The sequence below is a fragment of the Scyliorhinus torazame genome, chromosome 8, assembly GCF_047496885.1.
Source record: "Scyliorhinus torazame isolate Kashiwa2021f chromosome 8, sScyTor2.1, whole genome shotgun sequence".
Taxonomy (NCBI): Eukaryota; Metazoa; Chordata; class Chondrichthyes; order Carcharhiniformes; family Scyliorhinidae; genus Scyliorhinus; species Scyliorhinus torazame.
The window spans coordinates 24,037,756-24,055,995 of NC_092714.1; the positions used below are offsets into that span (position 1 = coordinate 24,037,756).

At 45.6% G+C, this 18,240-nt stretch overlaps 1 protein-coding gene across 2 annotated transcripts in view; it reads right to left on the reverse strand.

Annotated features, from left to right (window-relative positions):
• The window catches only part of LOC140427678 (uncharacterized), a 59,376-nt gene that overhangs the window by 21,911 nt on the left and 19,225 nt on the right, over positions 1-18,240 (reverse strand). The window contains exons 3-11 of one of the 2 annotated variants that reach the window (XM_072513160.1): positions 17,221-17,333; positions 14,840-15,059; positions 12,473-12,703; positions 10,789-11,040; positions 8,191-8,303; positions 5,003-5,222; positions 2,022-2,159; positions 1,790-1,927; positions 273-410 (exon numbers count right to left, since the gene is read on the reverse strand). In XM_072513160.1, coding sequence (XP_072369261.1) covers positions 273-410; positions 1,790-1,927; positions 2,022-2,159; positions 5,003-5,222; positions 8,191-8,303; positions 10,789-11,040; positions 12,473-12,703; positions 14,840-15,059; positions 17,221-17,333 — 1,563 coding nt within the window. The remainder of the gene's footprint in view (positions 1-272; positions 411-1,789; positions 1,928-2,021; positions 2,160-5,002; positions 5,223-8,190; positions 8,304-10,788; positions 11,041-12,472; positions 12,704-14,839; positions 15,060-17,220; positions 17,334-18,240) is intronic. The other variant, XM_072513161.1, reaches the window with a different exon arrangement.

The window sequence follows — 18,240 nt, forward strand, 5'->3', positions numbered from 1 at the left end:
AAAGGACAGTTAATAATGAATGTAAATTCCTTTGAAGGGTGGCGTAATGGAAAACCTTCTTCATTTAAAAATGTCATTGTCACTCCCATTTGGTTGACTTTGTCTCGGCTGGGGGCAAGTTAATGCGAAAGGAAATTGAATGGAGTCAAGACAGGAAAGAAAGGCAAAGAGAAGAGAATTTAATTTATGCATTTAGTGGTTATGATCTAGAATTATTTTCCAATATTGCATACTGCCCCATCATTCCTGGTTTAAAGAATTTAGGCCTTTACCTGAGCAATTTGTTCCTGGGTTTGTCGGATTGTTATCGTTAGTCCCCTGGAAACAGCGACATGAGAAACTTCCTGGAGTGTTCTTGCAGACAGCTAAATCAGAGCATGAGTTGTCCCCAATCTCACACTCGTCAATGTCTGAAACAAGCAATTGATCAAAACTATCACTTGGAGCACACGTTACTTTAACCCAATGATCTCAGGCAACATCCAGGTGAGTGTCATCTGGACCTCCTCCCATGCAACTACATCCTTCCCAAAATGTGGCGACCAGAATGGTCTCACCAAAGTTCGATACAACTCCAATATGACCTTCCTGCTTTTGTAATCTATGCCTTGATTAATAAAGGCAAGTGCCCCAGATGTCTTTTTCACCACCCTGTTGACCTGCCCTTCTGGCATCAGAGATCGATAGACAAACAAGCCAAGGTCCCTTTGCTCCTATAACTTCCCAGTGTCAGGCCATTCACTGAATACTTCCTTGTCAAATTACACTTTCCAGAGTGTATCACCTCACACTTTTCAGCGTTAAATTCCATCTGCCCATTTGACCATCTCGTCTATATCTTTCTGCAACCCGAAACACTCAACCTCACTGTTAACCACCCGGCCAATCTTTGCGTCATCCGCAAACTTACTGATCCTGACCCCCCCTCCCCCCCACATAGTCATTAATGTTGTTTATATCTCGACCCCCCCCAATGTTACCCCCGAATCCCCTCAAAGCCCTAACTCATCTCTAAAGGCGCCCTCAGCCAGCCCTCCCCGCCCCACCTCCCACCGTAACCACTTGCATGCACGCAGGGCATCACCTTGGCACTGCCAGTGCCCCCACCAGCTGCCAATGCGACCTGTCTCACCCTAATATACAGATTCGCTAACAATTCATCTGCCTACAATGGCCGGGATTCACAACGCAACGTTTTGCGAGATCGCATTAGAATGCTGTTCATAAGGCCATGAGACGTTGGAGCAGAAGTAGGTCATTTGGGCCATCAAGTCTGCTCCACCATTCAAAGAGACCATGACTGATCTGATCTGAAAATCCTCAACTCCACTTTCCTACCTTATCCCCATAACCCTTGATTCCCTAACTGATTAAAAATTGGCATATCTTAGCCTTTAACATACTTAACGATTCACTACCCAGTGAGAGAAGGAATTCCTCCTTATCTCTATCTTAAATGGCAATCCCTTACTCTGAGATAATGCCCTCTGGTCCTAGACTCTCAGTATCTGCCTTGTCAAGTCCCCTGAGAATCCTATGTATCTCAATAAAGTCGCCGCTCATTCTTCTAAATTCCAATGAGTGCAGGCCAAACTGCTCAACCTATTCTCATAAGAAAATCCCTACATATCTGGGATCGACCGCGTGAACCTTCTGTCCACTGCCTCCAATGCAAGTATACCTTTCCTTAGATAAGGGGACCAAATCTGTTCCTAGTATTCCAGGTGTGATCCGACTGGTGTCTTGTATAGTTTTAGGGGTTCTTCCCTATTTTTATACAGGCCTTTACCTGAGCAATTTGTTCCTGGGTTTGTCGGATTGGTATCGTTAGTCCCCTGGAAACAGCGACATGAGAAACTTCCTGGAGTGTTTGTGCAGACAGCTAAATCAGAGCACGTGTTGTTCCCAGTCTGACACTCGTCAATGTCTGAAACAAGAAATCAGTTCAAAACTATGGCTTGGAGCACAAGTTCCTTTAACCCAATCATTTAAAATCACGTTCAACTCAGGCAATGTCCTACCTTCACATCTCCTTCCAGGTACACTGGGGCTTGTGTCATTGAACCCAGCATTACACTGACAGGTGTAGCTTGCATTCTGTCTCATACATGTTCCATTATCTGAACAGTCATTCAGCCCTGACTGGCAGCTGTCTTGCTCTGTCACAGACATACAGAAGAAAAATTATTTAAATATCCTGAGCACTGAATTGTAAAACCACTATCACATTATTTTCACCCTTGAGTTTTCACCCAGCTCTGATTAATTCGCTGCACTCTCTTGAGTTCATGACATTCACAAGAAATGATGTGGAGATGCTGGCGTTGGACTGGGGTGAGAAGTCTTACAACACCAGATTAAAGTCCAACAGGTTTTTTTTGAATCACTAGCTTTCCTCAGGTGAAGGAGCAGCACTCCGAAAGCTACTGATTCGAAACAAACCTGTTGGACTTTAACCTGGTGTTGTAAGACTTACAAAGAACAATGAACAAAGAAAAGTACAGCATAGGAACAGGCCCTTCGGCCCTCCATGCCCATGCCGACCATGCTGCCGGACTAAACTACAATCTTCTACACTTCTTGGGTCCGTATCCCTCTACTGTATCCTTCTTACTGTATTCACAAGAAAATTAGTGTGGGGAGTTAGAATTCAGTTTGCACTCAGTTCCGACCCAGGTTGAAAAATCTCCCCATAATAAACTGCCATTCAATTGGAAATTCCATTCACAGAACCACCCCAAGGTGCTCCACAACAGTATTATCAAACACTATCTGGCACTGAGCCACATAGACAAATGGCAGGAGATCAAAAGTTTGGTCAAAAGGTCGGTTAAATAGAAAGCATCCTATCAGGCTGCATCACAGCCTGGTATGGCAACTGCTCGGCCCAAGGCCGCAAGAAACTTCAGAGAGTCGTGAACACCGGCAGCCCATCACATGGGCAGCACGGTAGCATTGTAGATACCACAATTGCTTCACAGCTCCAGGGTCCCAGGTTCGATTCCGGCTTGGGTCACCGTCTGTGCGGAGTCTGCACATCCTCCCCGTGTGTGCATGGGTTTCTTCCGGGTGCTCCGGTTTCCTCCCACAGACCAAAGATGTGCAGGTTAGGTGGATTGCCCATGATAAATTGCCCTTAGTGTCCAAAATTGCCCTTAGTGTTGGGTGGAGTTACTGGGTTATGGGGATAGGGTGGAGGTGTTGACCTTGGGTAGGGTGCTCTTTCCAAGAGCCGGTGCAGACTCGATGGGCCGAATGGCCTCCTTCTGCACTGTAAATTCTATGATTCTATGATAAACCTGCCTCCCATCCATTAATTCCTTCTACACCTCCCGCCGCCTGGGGAAAGCGGGCAGCATAATCAAAGACCCCTCCCACCCGGCTTACTCACTCATTCAACTTCTTCCATCTGAGAGCATGCACGAACAGACTCAAAAACAGCTTCTTCCCCGCTGCTACCAGACTCCTAAATGACCCTCTTACGGACTGACTCATTAACACTACACCCTGTATGCTTCATCCGATGCCTGTGTTTATATAGTTACATTGTGTACCTTGTGTTGCCCTATGATGTATTTTATTTTATTTTATTGTATTTTCATGTACTTGATGATCTGTTGAGCTGCTCGCAGAAAAATAATTTTTACTGTACCTCGGTACACGTGACAATAAGCAAATCCAATCCAATCCAATCATAAGCAGGATCTTAAAGAAGGAGTCAGAGGGAGAGAGACCAAAGGTTTGAGGAGGGAATTCCAGAGGTTAGGACCCAGTCAGCTGAAGGCGTGGCTGCCATTGGGTGAGCAATCAAAATTAGACTATGTGCAGGAGTCCTGGATGGAAGGAGCACTGAGATCTCCGAGGGTTGTAGCACTCGAGGACGTTATAGAGACACAGAGCATCTGAAATAAGAAGTGCTCCCCATTTCTCAGCCTTGATGTTACAATTCTGCAAAGATTCAAGCAACAAAATGCTAGCTGGCAACGCCAACAGCTTGAACGCTTGAAACAGTTAGGAAGTGAAAACCTTAGGAAGGAGTCTGGAATGAATAAAAATAAATCAAAGCAGTATCTGGAAACTGCAATCCATGGCAGAAAAGGAGCCTTCAGTGGGAATGCAGTTTCTGTGAAATATGAAGTAAGTGAGAATTCTGACCATTAACTGTATGCTGAAGGCCTTGTAAACCGAGCAGGTATATTATTGAAGTCCTATATTTCCAACAGAATCATTAAGCAGAACTGAGGCCTTCAGACATTTTACTTTAATCTTAATTTTGAAATATATAAAAATCGGATTACTTTCCTAATCTGAAACACTGATCCCATCAACCAAGGACCATCTGGTAGTTCCTTTACGTTTTTTGTTTTCATTATAATTCATGGGGATTTACTTCATTGAGAAACAATTCTTTCAGGGCCTTTGATTGAAGGGGACACATATTGGCAATTAAGACTGGGCCGGAATTCCACTGACAAATGGCGGGAAGATGGAATCCTGCTATCGACAAACACCAGAGGATCCAGCTGAAGTGCTCTTTCATCTTTCATGACAGTGCTCTGCATCTCCTCACAAAAATTTGCATTTAACATTTTGTAAGCTATTGGCAACTGGGTTGCTTTCCGTTGACCATCCATTCCAGCCAACAGCAAACTTCGGAGTTGGTCAGTGTGACACAGCTGAATCGTGATGTTGCGATGGTTTGAATCAAAGACTTTCACCTCACAGAATCAATTAAACTGGATCAAACTGGACAACAAAATGAAACATCTGTGGGATACTAAACACCTGTCAGGCCCTGTACATTTTCCCCTCCAACCTGCCAAGCTCGGCCCCCTTAAAACCCCAACTTGGCATCAGTTAACTGAAACTTGCCTCTTTTTAGACTGGATGAAAGGCCCCATCCTTTCATTTAACTTTTACAATCTAAAAAAATACATCCTTCTCGATACTTGCAAAGACTTATGAAACCAGTGGTTGAAATGCTTTTGTTAGAACTCCTTACCTACAATAGTTGTGTTTCGAAGATCTACAACAAACTTTTGACTATTGTTTAAAGATTCAGTGAGCGCTTCTCCGATGCTGGCTGTCGTGACACTCACGTTTGTTGACACTGCCGCCGTAAAATTCACAAGTAGGCTTCCTTCTCTAATGGATATGATAATAATTATAATTTTTCCTTTTTTGTGTAAATCCTGAAATGTTTTGCTGAATCCATTCACCACCTGAAAGAGAAAACATATCCACTTCTAATATTTGTCTCTTCACCACACTCCCGCCAGAGAACATGAGCATCAAACTTTACGCCTCTAAATATTGGAAATAAGGACTTCCCACAGTCAGCCTGGATTCTAATACCTGCAAATGGAGGTGTGTCCAGCTTTGTTTCTGCTAATGATACCTTTCCCTGGGAGTTGAGAAGCTGTTGCTTCAAACCCAACTCCTGATCTGGACATATAGTCCACACTGAAAATTAAGGGCAGCATTCTATTACAGGAGGTTTTGCTGCAGGTTTAATTGTTGTTTATCAATGTCCCACATGGATGCCATTGATCTCATGACACCTTCTCCCATTTGTCTCTCTTTAAGTAATTCACAAAATCACAGAATCACACAGTGCAGAAGAGTCCCTTCAGCCCGTCGAGTCTGCATCAACACCTGACCTGCTTAATCCCATTTGCCGGCACTTGGCCCATAACCTTGAATGTTGTGACGTGCCAAGAGCTCATCCAGGTACTTTTTAAAGGGTGAAAGGGAACCCGCCTCTAAACCCTCCCCCGCAGTGTATTCCAGACCGTCATCACACGCTAGGTAAAAATGTTTTTTCGCAAATCCCCTGTAAACCTCCTACCCCTCACGTTGAAACTGTGTCTCCCCATGACTGACCCTTCAACTAAGGGAACAGCTGCTCCCTATCCACCCTGTCCATGCCCCCCATAATCTTGTACACCTCGAAAAGGTCATCCCTCCCTCTTCTCTACTCCACCAAAAACAACCTCTATTCATAACTTAAATGTTCCATCCAAGGCAACACTGTGGTGAGTCTCATCTGTACCTCCTCCAACACAATCACATCCTTCCTATAATGTGATGACAAGAATGGTAGCCTCACCAAAGTTCTATACAACTCCAATATGACCTCCCTGCTTTTGTAATCTATGATTGATAAAGGCAAGTGTCCCATATGCCCTTTTCCCCACCCTATTAACCTGCCCTTCTGCCTTCAGAGATCTATGGACAAACAGGCCAAGGTTTCTTTGTTTCTTAGAACTTCCCAGTGTCAGGCCATTCATTGAATACTTCCTTGTCAAATTAATCCTTCCAAAGTGTATTACCTCAGCAGTATTACTATAGGCCGGTGAGCCTCACGTCTGTAGTGGGTAAAGTCTTGGAGGGGATTATAAGAGACAAGATTTATAATCATCTAGATAGGAATAATATGATCAGGGATAGTCAGCATGGCTTTGTGAAGGGTAGGTCATGCCTCACAAACCTTATTGAGTTCTTTGAGAAGGTGACTGAACAGGTAGACGAGGGTAGAGCAGTTGATGTGGTGTATATGGATTTCAGCAAAGCGTTTGATAAGGTTCCCCACGGTAGGCTATTGCAAAAAATACGGAGGCTGGGGATTGAGGGTGATTTAGAGATGTGGATCAGAAATTGGCTAGCTGAAAGAAGACAGAGGGTGGTGGTTGATGGGAAATGTTCAGAATGGAGTACAGTCAGAAGTGGAGTACCACAAGGATCTGTTCTGGGGCCGTTGCTGTTTGTCATTTATATCAATGACCTAGAGGAAGGCGCAGAAGGGTGGGTGAGTAAATTTGCAGACGATACTAAAGTCGGTGGTGTTGTCGATAGTGTGGAAGGATGTAGCAGATTACAGAGGGATATAGATAAGCTGCAGAGCTGGGCCGAGAGGTGGCAAATGGAGTTTAATGTAGAGAAGTGTGAGGTGATTCACTTTGGAAGGAATAACAGGAATGCGGAATATTTGGCTAATGGTAAAGTTCTTGAAAGTGTGGATGAGCAGAGGGATCTAGGTGTCCATGTACATAGATCCCTGAAAGTTGCCACCCAGGTTGATAGGGTTGTGAAGAAGGCCTATGGAGTGTTGACCTTTATTGGTAGAGGGATTGAGTTCCGGAGTCGGGAGGTCATGTTGCAGCTGTACAGAACTCTGGTACGGCCGCATTTGGAGTATTGCGTACAGTTCTGGTCACCGCATTATAGGAAGGACGTGGAGGCTTTGGAGCGGGTGCAGAGGAGATTTACCAGGATGTTGCCTGGTATGGAGGGAAAATCTTATGAGGAAAGGCTGATGGACTTGAGGTTGTTTTCGTTGGAGAGAAGAAGGTTAAGAGGAGACTTAATAGAGGCATACAAAATGATCAGGGGGTTGGATAGGGTGGACAGTGAGAGCCTTCTCCCGCGGATGGATATGGCTGGCACGAGGGGACATAACTTTAAACTGAGGGGTAATAGATATAGGACAGAGGTCAGAGGTAGGTTCTTTACGCAAAGAGTAGTGAGGCCGTGGAATGCCCTACCTGCTACAGTGGTGAACTCGCCAACATTGAGGGCATTTAAAAGTTTATTGGATAAACATATGGATGATAATGGCATAGTGTAGGTTGGATGGCTTTTGTTTCGGTGCAACATCGTGGGCCGAAGGGCCTGTACTGCGCGGTATTGTTCTATGTTCTATGTTCTATGTTCTATGTTCTATGTTCTATATTACCTGCTGATCCCACACGTATGCGCGCAGGGCACCAACGGACCCAATCCCCATCACGAGATAAATGCCAGTTTAGCACCTTGGCACTGCCACCCTGGCATCCTGACAGTGCCCCTGCCAGCTGGCAATGCCACCTGTCTCACTCTAACATGCAGATGTGCTAAAAATTGATCCGCCCACAATGGCCGGGATTCACATCGCGACGTTTCTCGAGATCACGTTAGATCTCGTGAGGTGTGGTGAGCTGTGTAGATCCAGGAAGAGGGATCTCCGGCATCTATTGCTCACGCTCGCTGCCTTTCGGCACCCCTTACTGTAATAACCACCCCAAGTTGGTTATTACAGTATGACTAAACCTTACGCCCAAGGGCCAGCAATTATCATGAGTAAATGTTGACAGAGAAATGTGGCATCAGTCAGTCGAGTGAATATCCCACCACACATAAAAAATAACTTACGTCATCAGTGAAATTCTTTTCAAATTCTTTGAAAGGCTTGCTCTCCCTGTTGCTAAGTGCTGGTATAAATTCCACATTTGTAATTCTTGTTGCTACCTCCAACACAGCGGCAGCTTTGAAGAGAAACATAAATTATATGTGTAAATTATATCAATTTCATTCATGTTCCTCGAGCGATAGGTTCAAATGGCATCAGACTGTGGCTAACAATGCCAGTATCAGTATTAGAGTGTCTGAGACAAGACTCTGGTGTGCTTTTCGGAGGCTGGGATTTGCCCCCTTGACTCTGGGCATCCCAAACTGGGAAGTTTTATTTTATTGTATCTTGGTATGGATTTGGGACAACATTTAATAAGATGGATTTAAATTCTCCTGCAGTTGCAGGAATTTGAACTCATGTCTCTGGGTCATTGGGCCAGATCCAAGTAATATTTTGTCAAATAATTTGGGATACTATGGGCTGGATTCTCCGATTTTGCAGCAAAGTGCCGATGCCGGCGTGGGAACTGTGGCGTTTTACGATGCCAAAATCGGTGCTGAACCCTCACCGACTCGGGGACCGATGAGAGGTGAGCAGCGACGCCGGCTAAAATTCCTGGCTTACACGGCAAAATTGGCCGAAGAATTGCCGGTCCCTGGCCACGCATGCGCACAGCGATGACCTGCAGTGGTCGCACCGTACAACATGGCGACGGCCACACGTAGACCCCACCTGCCAGATAATGACCCCCTGGATCCCACCTCGCCACCACCGGACCACCCCCTAAACAGTAACCCCAGCCCTTGCCGAAGCCCCCTTCCCTGCCAGCGCTTTGGAGGGGCGGAGCATCTGAAATCAGGCGCCGCCCCCGATTCGGTCATAAAATGGGATTCGCCGCCCGATTACGATATCGGGGTCGGGCAACGGAGAATCCCGCCCCATGTCTTCCTTAGCCACGTCCCAACAGAAAAAACATTTCTCAGCACTAAAGTTGAGAGCCTTTTCATTGAAGGAAAACATGATTTGATCCTATTTTTAGGTTATGCTGATCTTCCCACATGCTCACCCTGAAATCAGTTTCTCTCTTTTCTTTCACAGTAAAGTCATTACGAGGAGATGTTGTTGTGTCCTTATGGGTTAAACCTAACCCATGAGTCCCACCGATGGTGTGGAAGGATGTAGCAGGTTACAGAGGGATACAGATAAGCTGCAGAGCTGGGCTGAGAGGTGGCAAATGGAGTTTAATGTAGAGAAGTGTGAGGTGATTCACTTTGGAAGGAATAGCAGGAATGCGGAATATTTGGCTAATGGTAAAGTTCTTGAAAGTGTGGATGAGCAGAGGGATCTATGTGTCCATGTACATAGATCCCTGAAAGTTGCCACCCAGGTTGATAGGGTTGTGAAGAAGGCCTATGGAGTGTTGGCCTTTATTGGTAGAGGGATTGAGTTCCGGAGTCGGGAGGTCATGTTGCAGCTGTACAGAACTCTGGTACGGCCGCATTTGGAGTATTGCGTACAGTTCTGGTCACCGCATTATAGGAAGGACGTGGAGGCTTTGGAGCGGGTGTAGAGGAGATTTACCAGGATGTTGCCTGGAATGGAGGGAAAATCTTATGAGGAAAGGCTGATGGACTTGAGGTTGTTTTCGTTGGAGAGAAGAAGGTTAAGAGGAGACTTAATAGAAGCATACTAAATGATCAGGGGGTTGGATAGGGTGGACAGTGAGAGCCTTCTCCCGCGGATGGATATGGCTGGCACGAGGGGACATAACTTTAAACTGAGGGGTAATAGATATAGGACAGAGGTCAGAGGTCGGTTCTTTACGCAAAGAGTAGTGAGGCCGTGGAATGCCCTACCTGCTACAGTAGTGAACTCGCCAACGTTGAGGGCATTTAAAAGTTTATTGGATAAACATATGGATGATAATGGCATAGTGTAGGTTAGATGGCGTTTGTTTCGGTGCAACATCGTGGGCCGAAGGGCCTGTACTGCGCTGTATTGTTCTATGTAACCCTCTGAAAGAGCTCCCTACCCAGGCCCACTCCCCCACCCTTCCCCCGTAACCTCATAACCCCACCTGACCGACACATCTGTGGACACGAAGAGGCAATTTATCACGGCCAATCCATCAAATTTGCACATCCTTGTTCTGTGGGAGGAAACCGGAGCACCCCGGGAGAAAGTGCAAACTCCACACAGGCAATCACCCGAGGCTGGAATTGAACCTGTGTCCCTGGCACTGTGAGGCAGCAGTGCTAACCACTGAGCCACCGTGCCGCCCCCCCCTGTCGAGAAATTTTTTAAATTCAGAATGCGAAAAGCTGCTCAGCCCATCCAGAACCAATATATGATTAGTCCATCATGGATTTTGTTCCCTTCCCATTCTCCAATGTAATTTGCATCATCGCAAATGTGCAATGTAACTCCAATGCTGCAGGTCTATGCATCTAATTGAATGGATAAACACTTTCAGTTCTTCATTGGTTCACCTTGCTGTTAATCCCTAAACTGGATTGCACTGTACACTTGCCCCAGTGCAGATTTCAAATATTCCAGCTAACAAGCATCTGGGAGCTCTGAGGGAAGAACAGCAGCAACATAATGCTTGAGCAACGTACCTGTCCTGACTTTCTCTGTAATTATCTGCAGTTGACCGCACGTTGTTGTGGAAACCTTAATCGCATATTCAATATTTGGCTGGAGATCATTGAATTCAGCTTTGTTTTTGTCAGTTCTAATGGTCCTCACTGGAATTGTGGAGATTGTGACATTGAAGAAGGGCTCTTTGATTGCATTGTTTGTATCCCAGGTAATGGAAATTGTCTCACTTTCCGCCGTTACCAAACGAATACGGATGAATTTCAGTGGCTCTGTAATAAAATCACACATCTTTGTACTCAAGCCTCAGCATCTGAATCATTGTCATCCTAAGCACTTCATTTTTCTTAAATATATTAACATAAAATGGATGACATCCCACTAGGGAAAAATAACTGGAGAGGAAGAACTCTAGTGGCATGTTCAGCAATGAATGGGTTGAATGTAATAATTCAGGATGCAGGCTGTAATGACATTTTCTTAATATTGCGTGAAAAATATATATTGCGGAAAGAACAAGATGAAAGAACATGATCCATCACCCAAACCGATCCACCATCTCCATGTCATAGAATTTACAGTGCAGAAGGAGGCCATTCAGCCCATCGAGTCTGCACCGGCTCTTGGAAAGAGCACCCTACCCAAGGTCAACACCTCCACCCTATCCCCATAACCCAGTAACCCCACCCAACACTAAGGGCAATTTTGGACACTAAGGGCAATTTATCGTGGCCAATCCACCTAACCTGCACATCTTTGGACTGTGGGAGGATACCGGAGCACCCGGAGTAAACCCACGCACACACGGGGAGGATGTGCAGACTCCGCACAGACAGTGACCCAAGCCGGAATCGAACCTGGGACCCTGGAGCTGTGAAACAATTGTGCTATCCACAATGCTACCGTGCTGCCCTAATTCTGCACTTGGTCGCCTTCACTCTAATCCATTTAATCGCGAGAGTAAAGTTCTGCCAATGAAACCCCAGCGCACCATTCAACCTTGCATCCTATATTAAATCATCATGGATCACTTTTCTTACCGGGAAATTTGCAACAGCTCACCTTTTCAAATATGTGCTTATAGAATCATAGAATCCCTACACTGCAGAAGGAGGCCATTCGGTCAATCGAATCTGCACCAACCCTTCGAAAGTGCACCCGAACTAGACTCACCCGCCCTAACCCTGTAACCCCACCCATTCTTTGGACACTACGGGGCAATTTATCATGGCAATCCACCTGACCCGGACATCTATGGACTGTGGGAGGAAACCCATGCAGACACGGGGAGAACGTGCAGACTCCACACAGACAATGACCCGAGGCCAGAATTGAACCCGGGTCTTTGGTGCTGTGAGGCAGCAGTGCTAACCACTGTGCCACCGTGCCGCCCCCCCCCCCCTTCTTATTTGTTCTAAGTTTGTATTGTTGGCGGAAAAATCTGCCTACTGATAGCAGGTATCGGAAATTCAGGTGTATACAGTATTACCCATGAGTTATCAACTGGCAGGCCGGTGAAATTGGCCATAATGTGCTTTGTTTCTTTGACTTGTAATAATCTACAATAAGATCCCAACGTAAATATATTTTTTCAGCATCCAATCGAATTTGGCCTGTAATTAACAGAGAGCCATGATATGATGGTTCTCCATTAATTACTGTGTCAATATTAGCTCTGTTATATTAAATAATCATGCAACTTACCACAGGATGGAGCAGCAGTGGCTGTGGTGGCGGCACTAGTGGTGGTTACTGTAGAGCTGGTTGTCAGAGTTGTTGTTGGACGAGCAGAGGTCGTCACGGTTGTGGTGGGAGAACTGGTGGTGGCAGAGGTCGTTCCGTCGATAACTGTTGTCAGAGTTGTTGTTGGACGAGCAGAGGTCGTCACGGTTGTGGTGGGAGAACTGGTGGTGGCAGAGGTCGTTCCGCTGATAACTGTGACAGAAATTGTAGTTGAATGCACCAATGCTACACCCACAAAACTGTTTATTGGAGATGGAGTGAGGTTAGTTTGCATGAGAGCAGTGTTGGTGAGGGCTGGGTTTGGCGTTGGGCCACTGGCATTATGTGAGCTGATGGGGTGGCGGCACTAGCTGATGTTTGAGAAGGTACAGCAGTTAAAGTGGCGGCAAGTGTTGAAATTAGATTTGTTGATGAGGCAGTGAAGCTCAAGATTAGTCCTGTTGCAGCACTCCCACTGAATGTGGTGGAACTTAAGATGAAAATTAAAATCAAGCATCTTTTAATAATTTGTCAGATTGCTTGTATTTATACACTTGCTGACCAACCTTGAGGTACGCTGGAGCAATCTGGGCGGGGGGTTGGGGGGGAGGGAGTGGGGGTGCTCCGGAGGCCGCGGTGGAGGAGGGGGGGAGATTGGGACGGCATTTAAAAATGCAACCCCAATCCGCAAATCATCACCCTACACTGAAGAGCTGAGCGCATCGGTGTAGGAAATGAGGTAGAAGCAGCCTTCATGGGGCATTCCTGACAGAGGCTAAACAAACCCAGCAGAGATAGTGGGGTCATCTTGGCGCCCCACTATAAGCGCCCAAAACGGGATCTGCAGGTATAAAAAGGACAGTTAATAATGAATGTAAATTCCTTTGAAGGGTGGCGCAATGGAAAACCTTCTTCATTTAAAAATGTCATTGTCACTCCCATTTGGTTGACTTTGTCTCGGCTGGGGGCAAGTCAATGCGAAAGAAAATTGAATGGAGTCAAGACAGGAAAGAAAGGCAAAGAGAAGAGAATTTAATTTATGCATTTAGTGGTTATGATCTAGAAAGCAGCACCTGAATCAAGGGAGGAAACACTTCCAATAGTAACTTTCAAAAGGGGTTTGGAAATGTGAATTCAAACCAAAATCGAGGGAAATGCGGAGAGGGCAGAGAAGTGAGGCTAACTGAAAGAGACAGCACAAATGATGGTCTCAATGGCCTCACCCTGTACTGTCTCATTCCACCATTCACTATCGCTGATCTGCACTGGTGCCCAAGAAAAATATTTATCCCAAGATCTTCCTTTCCAATAGTTATTCGGATAAAATTTAGCAACACAGCCACTTGCTTTAAATTACAACTCACGTTAAAAAGGGGTCATTGGTGTGTTTAAGCTAGAAAGGATCTTACAGTATTCTACTTCTCATGGTAATGCACCCGTCAGGTTCTCGCTGATACTCCGGGACGTAACAACGCTGTTCATCAGACCATAAGGCCATAAGACGTAGGAGCAGAAGTAGGTCATTTGGGCCATCGAATCTGCTCCACCATTCAATGAGAACGTGACAGATCTGATATGATCATCCTCAACTCCAGTTTCCTGCCTTATCTCCATAAATCTCGATCCCTTGATCAGAAATCTGCCTATCTCAGCCTTGAACATTCGGAACGATTCACTACTCTCTGAGAGAAGGAATTCATCCTTATCTCTGTCTTAAATAGACGACCCCTGACTCTGAGATTATGCCCTCTGGTGCTAAACCCTCCCACAAGGGACAATATCCTCTCAGCATCGACCTTGTCAAGCCCCCTGGGAATCCTGTCATTCTCAATAAGGTCACCTTTCATTCTTCTAAATTCCTATGAGTACGGCCAAACTGTACTCAGCCTCTTCTCATAGGGGCTCTGCATCTCCTCACAAAAATCTGCATTTAACATTTTGTAAGCTATTGGCAACTGTGTTGCTTTCCGGCGACCATCCATTCCAGCCAACCGCAAAGTTCAGAGTTGGTCAGTGTGACACAGCTGAATCGTGATGTTGCGATGGTTTGAATCAAAGACTTTCACCTCACAGAATCAATTATACTGGATCAAACTGGACAACAAAACAAAACATCTGTGGGATACTAAACATCTGTCAGGCCCTGTACATTGTCTCCTCCAACCTGCCAAGCCCGGCCCCTTAAAACCCCAACTTGGCATCAGTTAACTGAAACTTGCCTCTATTTAGACTGGATGAAAGGCCCCATCCTTTCATTTAACTTTTGCAATCTAAAAAAATACATCCTTCTCGATACTTGCAAAGTCTTACAAAACAAGTGGTTGAAATGCTTCTGTTAGAATTCCTTACCGACAATGGTTGTGTTTTGAAGATCTACATCGAACTTCTGACTGTTGTTTAAAGATTCAATGAGCGCTTCTCTGATGCTGGCTGTCGTGACACTCACGTTTGTTGACACTGCCACCGTAAAATTCACAAGTATGCACCCGTTTTCAATGGACGTGACATTGATTTTAATTTGTCCATTTTGGTATGAATCCTGAAATGTTTTGCTGAATCCATTCACCACCTGAAAGAGAAAACATATCCACTTCTAATATTTGTCTCTTCACCACACTCCCGCCAGAGAACATGAGCATCAAACTTTACGCCTCTAAATATTGGAAATAAGGACTTCCCACAGTGAGCCTGGATTCTAATGCCTGCAAATGGAGGTGTGTCTAGCTTTGTTTCTGCTAACGATACCTTTCCCTGGGAGTTGAGAAGCTGTTGCTTCAAACCCAACTCCTGATCTGGACATATAGTCCACACTGAAACTTAAGGTCAGGAGGTTTTGCTGCAGGTTTAATTGTAGTTTCCCAGTGTTCTACATGGATGCCATTGATCTCCGAACATCGTCTCACCATTTGTCGCTCTCTTTAAGTAATTCACAAAATCACAGAATCGCACAATGCAGAGGAGCCCCTTCAGCCCGTAGAGTCTGCATCAACACGTGAAAAACACCTGACCTGGCTAATCCCATTTGCCAGCACTTGGCCCAGAGCCTTGAATGTTATGACGTGCCAAGAGCTCATCTAGGTACTTTTTAATGGGTGAAAGGCAACCCGCCTCTACCACCCTCCCGGGCAGTGCATTCCAGACCGTCACCACCCTCTGGGTAAAAATGTTTTTTCTCAAATTCCCCCTAAAGCTCCTGTCCCTCACCTTGAACGTATTCTCCTCATGACTGATCTTTCAACTAAGGGGAATAGCTGCTCCCTATCCACCCTGTCGATGCCCCTCAAAATCTTGTACACCTCAATCAGGACACCCCTCAGTCTTCTCTGCTCCAATGGAAATGACCCATCCTATCCAACCTCTCTTCATAATCTCTTCCATCCCAGGCAACATCCTTGTAAGTCTCATCTGCATCCCCTCCAGTGCAGTCACATTCTTCCTATAATGTGGCGACCAGAATGGTGGCCTCACCAAAGATTGATACAGCTTCGATATGACCTCCCTGCTTTTGTAATCTATGCCTTGATTGATAAAAGCAAGTGTCTCATATGCCTTTTTCACCACCCTATTAACCTGCCCTGCCTCCTTCAGAGATCTATGGACAAACAGGTCAAGGTCCTTTTGTTCCATAGAACTTCCCAGTGTCAGGCCATTCATTGAATACTTCCTTGTCAATTTACTCCTTGCAAAGTGTATCACCTCACACTTTTCAGCGTTAAAGTCCATCTAATAATAATAATTGCTTATTATCGCAAGTAGGCTTCAATGAAGTTACTGTGAAAAGCCCCTAGTCGCCACATTCCGGCACCTGTTCGGGGAGACCGGTACGGGAATTGAACCCGCGCTGCTGGCCTTGTTCTGCATTACAAGTCAGCTGTTTAGCCCGCTGTGCTAAACCAGCCCCATCTGCCACTTTTCTGCCCATTTGACCATCGCGTCTCTCTCTTCCTCTAACCAAAACACTCAATCTCACTGTTACCCACCCGGCCAATCTTTGTGTCGTCCGCAAATCTCCTGATCCTACACCCGCTCCCCCCAGATGGTCATTTATGTTGTTTATTTCTCGGCCCCACAATGTGACCCCTGAACCACCTCAAAACCCTAACTCACATATAAAGGCGCCCTCAGGCACTCCACCCCACACCCATCTGGGCCGGTTTAGCACAGGGCTAAATTGCTGGCTTTGAAAGCAGCACGGTTCAATTCCCGTACCAGCCTCCCCGAACAGGCGCCAGAATGTGGCGACGAGGGGCTTTTCACAGTAACTTCATTGAAGCCTACTTGTGACAATAAGCGATATTCATTTCATTTCATTTCATACACCACCGGGCCCAATCCCCTTTATTGGAAAAATGCCAGCTTAGCACCTTGGCATTGGCACCCTGATAGTGCCCCTGCCAGCTGGCAATGCCACCTGTCTCACTCTAATATGCAGATTTGCTAAAAATTGATCCGTCCACAATGGCCGGGATTCACACCGCGACGTTTCGCGAGATCGCATTTGATCTCGTGAGGCTTGATGAGCCAGGAAGCGGGATCTCCCAACATTTTCCGGTCGCGCCGCGCTGCGTTTCAGGCATAACGTGACCGGTAGATTGCGCCCCAAGTTGGTTATTACAGTATGACTAAACCTAGCAGCCAAGGGCCAGCAATTATCATGAGTAAATGTTGACACAAAAATGTGGCATCAATCAGCCTGGAGAATATCCCACCACACATAAAAAATAACTTACATCAGCAGTGAAATTCTTTTCAAATTCTTGGAACTGATTGCTCTCTCTGTTTCCAAGTTCTTGTGTAAATTCCACATTTCTAATCTTTGTTGATACCTCCAACACAGAGGCAGCTTTGAAGAGAAATATAAATTATATGTGTAAATTATATCAATTTCATTCATGTTGCTCGAGCGATAGGTTCAAATGGCATCAGACTGTGGCTAACAATGCCAGTATCAGTATTACAATCTCTGAGACAAGACTCGGGTGTGCTTTTCGGAGGCTGGGATTTGACCCCTTGACTCTGGGCATCCCAAACTGGGAAGTTTTATTTGACTGTATCTTGGCATGGATTTGGGACAACATTTAATAAGATGGATTTAAATTCTCCTGCAGTTGCTGGAATTTGAACTCATGTCTCTGGGTCATTGGTCCAGATACAAATTTTATTTTTCATATAATTTGGGAAATTATGTTTACCTTCGCCACTTCCCCGCAGAAGAAAAACACTTCCCAGCAGGAAACGCAGAGCCTTATCATCGAAGGAAAACATGATTTGATCCCATTTTTAGGACATGCTGATCTTCCCACATGCTCACCCTGAAACCAGCTTCTCTCTTTTCTTTCACAGTAAAGTCATTACACGTCAATATAGTTGTGTCCTTCTGGGTTAAACCTAACCCATGAGTCCCACTTACGGTGTCAGCAGACAATCCCATGAAGGCATTAGCCTGGCAAATGAACATCGTAATCTAGAAAACCAAGGGACACTGAAGATTGATCTTTCAGCTCTCTCCCACGGTGTGCCAATCTTCCATCATTCCATGTTCAGGTTCAGCTCGTAAAGGACCCCTAACCCCTGCTCCAGCTCCAATGCCTTCCCTTCAAAAGGTGCATGTTAGCTTTCAGTTGCATAGGCCAGTTTTGACTGCTGTTCGCCAGTTACAATATTAGCCCATTGCTCAGGGATTCAGCCAACCAACAGCAGGGTTAACACTGGTTAAACGCTGCAACAGGCAAAACAGCAGGCAGCATGAA